Source organism: Centruroides vittatus, unplaced genomic scaffold (genome assembly GCF_030686945.1).
Source record: "Centruroides vittatus isolate TY-2023 unplaced genomic scaffold, ASM3068694v2 scaffold_324, whole genome shotgun sequence".
NCBI lineage: Eukaryota > Metazoa > Arthropoda > Arachnida > Scorpiones > Buthidae > Centruroides > Centruroides vittatus.
The window spans coordinates 3,625,024-3,633,384 of NW_027122701.1; the positions used below are offsets into that span (position 1 = coordinate 3,625,024).

Here is an 8,361-nt window from a genome sequence, read left to right on the forward strand (position 1 = left end):
AATAATAACACTGATAGACAGTATTTGTATTTTTCTGAGTTTTTGGTGTTGCAAAAAGCAATTTCAAGCCTTTTAAATCTACAAGGAAAAACATGAAAGATAACACCTGGAAAATATCCATGTTTATTAGGGGGTGTCCATAAATGACATCCACATTGGAAAGGAGGGGTTAAGATTCTTGGACATCTGTTTATTTCATTAAATTTTGTACAGTTTATGCAATTTATTACAGTATATTCATTTCAGAATTTCTTGCATGTTTTGTTTCTACCTATGGTATCTATCATTCATAAAGTGATAAAGGCTTTAAGGGGGCTTTAAGTTTTGTTGAACATCCAAAAAAGAGAGGAATTACAGAAACTGGGACAAGAGAGGGGAATAAAAATTTCAAGAAAAATGCAGACATAATTTATGGCCAGTTCCTTAGAACAGAAACAGAGATTATATTTATAAAAAACTATTGAATTAAAATTATATTGGTAGAATTTGTTTAAAGTTTTTAGAAATCAAAATAGATATACAAAAATTACCTATCACAAGTTAATCTCACTTTAATAATTAGGATATATCTATTAATTTATAAATATAATTAATTTCAAAACTGACAGAAAAAGCTATGTACAAAAGGCACATTTATTAATGAGAAATAACTTTATCTTTTTACTGTTTAATATTTTTATACAGTGGAACCGGGCTTAACAAGCACCTTGCACAACGAGTATTTCGTATAACGAGCAAAACAAATTGTAACAATTTGCCTCGCTTAACAAGCGATGTTTTTGCATAACAAGTGATGAGGAGAGGGGAAGTCCCGAATTGTGCACATGCAGCATGCTCCATCAGTCTGTGTTTAGTACTCGTTCCACTAGCATCTTAGTCGCTTGTGATTATGTATTTTTCCAAACTTGTGTTCACACATATTACGTATAAACATCAACAACCATTGCCCATTATATAATAAACATGCCAAACGATATGCCAAATTCTTGGGTCATTAAATTTAATGACCGATTCCAAATTAAATTTTAGAAATGTCTGAATTAAAAATTAACTATTTATAATTATTAAATTTAATACAAGATGGAAACATAGCTGCCTACCTCTAGTCAAATTAATTAATTTCTAATATTTAATTATAGCCTTTACATAACCCAAAAACTTGGCTTATCGTTTGGAGTGTTTATCAAACATATTAGCTGTGATTTTTTTTTTTTCTGCAAATCAAATTCTCATTCTGCGCTAGAAAAAAAGATGATGATGATTCTTAACAGTGTATATTGTACAATTTTTTTTGAATAAACATTATACATAAAACATATGAGCATTTTTTCGGCATGGAACGCATTATCGTATTTTACATTAATTTCTATGGGAAAAATTGCTTCGCTTAACGAGTGTTTCACATTACGAGTAAGACTCTGGAATGAATTATGCTCGTAAAGAGAGGTTCCACTGTATTTTAAAATTTTGAATTAATTTTCAAATCTATTATTTACAGCATACAGAATTAATAATTTTAGTTACATTGTTTACTATTATATTTAATACAGTCGAGTCTACTTAACAAAGCACTGGATAAGGGAAAAATTCATTTAAGAGAGCATTCTCACATTTCCAATTTTCTCTCATTTTACATCAGCAAGACTCCTGTTAACATAACAATAGTAGCAGAGCACTGTTTAAAAGAACACTGTATTGGCACTATTTTTATAGCAACAGTCCACATGCACTTTTCTAAGGAAGATTTGTGTCCAGCTTTAATCTTAGAGTACATGAATACATGGGCACATAGCAATACGGCTCTCTACGCTTATGCTTTTGTTGCAATTTAGTGTAACATTCAATTAGTCAGATTTCTAATGCATGGACAGTCAAAAGATTTTTTAGTATAATAATGAACAATTTTATTGGACACACATGAACAATTTCATATTAAAAAGGCATCATAAAATATTGGGTCTACCGGAAAGTTCTGTCTGTTCCAGTTACAATAAGTTTCAACAAGTATGCACATATTCATTTAACACATATTTGGCTCTCTTTTTTTATCACTGAATGTATACACACTGACCTAGCAAATGAACTAAAACAAAGATGATTCATGTTACTATTAAGTGAGATGCAATCATGTACCCATGGCTACTGATAAAGTTCATTTATGTCACTGTATTTTGTACAAATTCCAACAAGGAAAAAATACTACAGAAGCATGTAGAAATTTATTGAAAGTGTTTGGTGAAGGTACAGTTTCTGATAGAACATGCAGATGGTTCAAAAAATTTCAAATAGGTGATTTCAACCTTTCTGATAAGCCATGCTCTGGGCAACCATCTTTGATCGACGACGATACTGTCAAGATCATGTTAGAGCAAAATCCTTTTTTGACAGCATCGGAGATTGTGGAAAGCCTTGATTCAGCTCAACAAACCATTTCGGACGATATTCAGAAACTAGGATTGGTGTGGAAATATTCAAGATGGGCACCCATCTTGAATATTTGAGTTAAGTGAGAAGAATTTGAATGATTGAGTCATCATATACACATCTCTGCTTGCACGAAACAAAATCAAACCCTTCTTGGACCGGATGATAACTGGGAATGAAAAGTGGATTACCTATGAAAACATCATAAGGAAAAGGGCATATTGTGAATCTGGAAAACCTGCCCCTCCACCTCTAAACCGAAGTTGAGCCTGAGTAAGCGAATGTTGTGTATATGGTGGGACATTTGAGGACCAATACATTTTGAGCTGTTAAAACCGAACGAAAAGCTAAATTCGGAGAGGTACTGTCAGCAATTGGATAATTTAAAAACAGTACTCCAAGAAAAGAGGCAGGCGATGTTCAATAGGAAGGACATCATACTGCTTCATGATAATGCCAGGCCACATTCTGCTTTGGGGACTTGTCAGAGACTCGCAGAGCTAGGCTGGAAAATTCTGTCGCATCCACCATACTCCCTGGACCTAGCACCCTCCGATTATCACTTGTTTCTGTCCTTCAAAATTCAAAAACAAAGAAGATATCAGACAAGCACCGGTTCAATTTTTTGCCTCTAGGGATAAGAATTTTTAAAAAATGGGATATACAAATTTCCATCATGCTAACAAGAAGTCATAAACAATGATAGAAATTATATTATTGAATAAAGTTTATTCAAGGTATGAAAAATTTATTATTTTGTTTTATTCTAAAAACAGACAGAACTTTCCGGTAGACCTAATATATATAAAAAAACAGCACAGGTCATGTGCATCATCTCAAGGGGACAAGAGAAGAAGTGATTAGCAACAAAATTTCAGAGGTGAAATGACCTTGCTTGGCAATACTGTACACATTTCACAGGTGAAATGTGTACAGTTTGTCAGACAGTTTGAAATGCCTGTATCAACACTCAATTCCATGATGGCTAAACTGAATTCAGTTATGGAAGCCATGAACAAATGTGGCACGTCCATAAAACATCAAAAGAATGCAAAGAAGTTACCAAAGGAGGAAATGGAATAATTGCTTGTTAAGTGGTTGCAACAAGTTCTTAGTGCATCCATTCCCATGAATGGAACTGTACTCAAAGGCTATAGAAGTCACTGCTAGACTTGGAATAAATCAATTTACAGCATCAAATAGATGGATAGACAAATTTAAAAGAAGGCATAGATTCATGTATTATAGTGTTTCAGACAAAAGTGCTAATGTCAATGCCAACACAATTAAAGAGAGGAAACTCTACCCTACCAGGTAGGGTAAAATTTCAAGATATCAGGGTAGGCCCTACCCTGATATCTTGAATCCATATTATAACAAAGTAGGACTACTTTATTATAATACGAATTGTGATGAGAAGTAGAGGCAGAAGTAGTGGGGAAGTTTGCAAAACAAAGTCTTCAAGAATGCTCACTCTCTGTCAAGCCAATATTGAAATCAAACAAAAACATGGATGATGATTGAACTGTTTTCATAGTTTCTATAGGTCTTTGATGCAAAAATGTGCACACAGTTGTGAAGTCATCCTGTTTGTCAATCAGTGCACCACCCACCCACACAATCATGTCTTGGGAAATGTTGAACTTTATTTATTACCCACAAACTATACAAGTCAGTTGCAGCCCTTGGATGCAGGAATCATCCACAATTTCAAGTTGCACATGTTGGTGCAAAAGCTTATTTCTATGTTGTGATGTAGAATGGATGCCATGAAATTAAGGATTGCCATACTGCAAGTAATGCATTATGTCATCACATCTTGGGATGCCATCAACATGTAACAATAACAAATTGCTTCAAGACTAGCTTTCAGGATTCAGATCCCAAAAACATCCAAGGTATCACTGGTGGATTATAATCCTCAAGCAGAAAGCAGAATTGATGATGATGACTGACACAGTATTGCACCCACAGATGATTTCAATAGAACATTCCTGGATTTTGATGAATATATGGCTTGTAACAATGATGATGTTGATTAACTACATGCCAAGAAGGAAGTGAGCACCACTGCTAGAAATGACTCAACAGCAAAATTCGGTAACTGTTCCAACAATGATCACAGAGAGCCCGAATGTAGGTCCATGTTTCTTAACTGCTAACAGTGCTACAGACCCTCCAATCATACACTTTTGCTGAATGTGCCACTGAGGATAACATGCTTACTGTGTTGCAACAGTTAGAGAGAGGCCTCCTCAAGAATGTTTTCAAGACATGGAAAGTCCAATATAAAATGATGGACTTCATGTCCTCAGGTTCATGCTAAATTGTTGCTCATTTTTAACTGTATAATAAACAGCTTTATGGCCCTATTTATTGTATTATACAGTATACAGAATTAAAGTTCATATGTGAAATATATATGTATGTTTGTTATTCAAGTTCAATTATGATGGCTTCTCAATTTACCATTTCTTACCTCTAACATTCATTTTTTCCAATCTATCAGAGAATGTCAGATCAGGGTTTCACTGTATTTACTGATTATTCAATAGAACAATAAAATTGATGACATAAGAATGGGAAATAATATGATAGGATAGTAAAAATATGTGACAAGGACTTTTAATGTTTCCATATGTATTATAAGTTACATAGAGCTCCTAAGTGCATGAAAAAGTGGTGAGGATCAAATACCATTAACAACCCCTTGAGTGATCTTGTTACTTTAGATAAGAGAGCAGTCCAAATAAAGAAGCTTAACACAGCAATCCAGAAGTGCTCTCTTAAGTGAACTCGACAGTAATTAAAATCTTATCAGAAAAGCAGTGTTAAATTTTTAGAGTAAAACATTCATTATTGTGTACATTGTTCAATTAATTCTCTAGTTTATAAAACTAAAATACAAGCATGTGTCATCTGAAAATGTTCATTTAAACATTTTAAGATGATAAATATTTTTGATTTATTAATTTTATATACAATAAAATCAATACATCATGTTTATGGCCACTTTTAGTTGAATCATTTAAAAAGACTTTCCCATTTAAGGTAAATCTAATAATGTTAAATTCATTCATCTCCAGATTTTGTTATATAAATTCATTGTTTCTCCTGTTAATGCAGAAAGTTACGAATGTGTTTTAAAAGAAATTTTAATATCTTATAATCAAAATGGGTCGTTGATAATAATAAGTGTGGAGGCCAAACTGTTAGGAGTTGAAAATTGAAATTTGGTACATAGTTAGGGTATGCCATGAGAATGCACACTAAGAAGAAATTTTTCTAAATTCTCCCCACAGGGAGAAAGAAAGGGTTAATTAAAAATGTGGAAAAATATCATTTATTGAGATGATTACATTCATTGGACTTACCATGAGATAAAACATTAATAGTTTCATTATGGAGATATGTGAGACTTCTTAAACATTCCCAAAATGTCATTTGTGGCCTATAACCATCGAGAACAAAACGATTAAACTGTAAATAATTTGGTACCTCATCCACTCTAAGAAGATACTGAGGATCTTTTTGTTTCTTTTCATTATTTTCCAGTATATTTTCGTGTTCGTTAACACAACGTTTCATCGTGAATGCCATGTAAAATTTCCACAATAACTTCAGTTATTCCATTCATTACACAACATCTAAATAGTATTTGCAGAATATTCCATAATTATTCTATGATGCTATTTTATTTCACCGAAAATACATTTCACTTAATTAACATTTTAACGTGGATCAATTTATATAAATCTAAAATAATAAATTGCTAATTTTTATGCACTATTTTCTTTTATTAGTAAACAGCTGATGTATTGGTTAATTTCAATTTACACTCACATCATATCACACCGATGCGCCACCTGACATTCTTTTCTGTAGCTTATTATATATTTTTTTTTTTTTTTTTTTTTTTTTTTGTGAAGCTTATAATAAAAATGGTGGTGTCTTATTATTTCGAAAGCTAAGAACAGATTAAAAATAAAAGTACCGAGTAAAATATAAAATACTTATTTATTACTCTGTAAACAAATGCACATATATGGTATTTATATTATTTTTGACATAAAATTAAGATATGATTGATCTGATTATATTTTTGATCATCACTGTGTTATATAATAACATAATTAAATATGTTATGAAAAAAAATTTAAAAATAATATTTTCAAATTTTATTATTTTTCACATTTTGTGATTGTTTTTTTTTTTTTTTTTTTGTTTTTTTTAACTCTTTTCGCCCTGTGGGCACTAAGAGGGCCTCTTTTAGAAGGCCCATTATGGGTTCGGCCAGACCCACAATGGGGCGACCGGGTGGTGAGGGACGGGGCCCGACATATCTGAACGGACCACCCCCCGAAAAATTCCTGGAGATTATTCGACTCGTTCGGATTCGATCCCGGGTCCCCCCAGAGCGGTAGGCTACCACCTTGACCGCTCGGCGGTCCGGCCGTCCACACTTTGTGATTGTCAAAATAAGTAATCACAGACTAAATATTATTTTGTATTTTATTTTACAGCTATTACCCGCGGCTTCGCTCGCGCGGATTTTGCAAGCAAACCCTATTTACATTCAATATTTCAACAACCATAGTAATTGTTATTTAACACCTACCGCTGAGAATGATGACAATTGCTGAGAATCAAACGAACTGTTTTTAATTTGATCAATTTTCTGGAACGTTTACAATCGTTCTATAATCGAGCCAATATGCAAAAATAAATTCGAATTTAAAACGGTTCGAACATTTGGTTAAAAAATCGAAATATATAAAATAATATTTTTAACAATGTCTGAAATGATATCAATTTAATACCCCTAAGTACTCAATGAAGACTAAACGTAATTGAAAACAAAAAATCGCATCTAAAATAGTACAGTAGAAGCCGTTCTTCAGGTTAATGCTCTCCCTCTCCCCTGAGGGGGGAATTTCGAAAAATCCCTTCTTAGTGTGAGTTTTCATGACGTACCCTAACTGTGTACCAAATTTCACCGCTAGGTTCTGAAACGTTCTAGAAAAAACTGGAACATTCTCATTGAAGCGTCACACATTTTCGAAGTCAACCACTTTCAACCCCCATATCTCCCACACCCTTATAGCTATCGAGACGCAACCACCAAAGTGCACGATCTGAGACTTGGGCTACTACCACACACAAACACCGTTCATGTGCGATGTGTAGTTTTGGCTGCAGAGTGAAATATAGGCACAAACACGTCCATATATATATATATAAATGGATGGGCGTGTTTGTATAAATCTATATATCTACCGTATTTTACGGACTATAAGACGCACTTTTTTTTTCGAAAAATTGCCTCCAAAATTCAGGTGCGTCTTATAGTCCGTGGCGTCTTATAGGTATTTTTTTAAAAATTGCTTAAAAATTAAGGTGCGTCTTATAGTCTGTAGCGTCTTATAGTCCGTAAAATACGGTATATATAAATCTATATATATATATATAGATTTATGGTTACTGCACGCGTAAATATATATTGTATTTTGGTGAGAGTAATTAAAGTGTTAAAATAATAAATTTTTATCAAAATTTCATCCGGGACAAATCATGAGTTTATATGTTCAACGAGAGAAGGAAGAGGAAAGAATCTCGTAATTAAAATGTATCGCGAGCGGTAGATGTATAAATATTTCATTTAGGTTGCACAGAGTCTGGTCGGAACGACGTCTCCGATCGGTCATTTATGTGACATCATTTACATACACCCAACATCCGTAATCTGAAAGAAATGCCAGACATAAATGGGGATGGATAGAATTGCTCGTTAACATCTTTAATATTGATATCTTGAGCCAGTAAGTTTAAAATATGAGTAGAGCATCCGTAAGTGACAATATCTAAATTTTCTCTCATTGCTAATAGTTTTCTCATTTTTTTTCACATTGCTTGCATTGTCACTTACCAGGCTTCTTA

General features: G+C 33.2%; 1 protein-coding gene across 1 annotated transcript in view; it reads right to left on the reverse strand.

Moving 5' to 3' along the window:
- The window catches only part of LOC136988194 (progestin and adipoQ receptor family member 4), a 47,876-nt gene extending 41,619 nt beyond the window's left edge, over nt 1–6,257 (reverse strand). Inside the window, exon 1 of the mRNA XM_067286029.1 lies at nt 5,799–6,257. Coding sequence (XP_067142130.1) covers nt 5,799–6,024 — 226 coding nt within the window. The 5' untranslated portion in view covers nt 6,025–6,257. The remainder of the gene's footprint in view (nt 1–5,798) is intronic.
- Between the last annotated feature and the right edge of the window lie 2,104 nt (nt 6,258–8,361).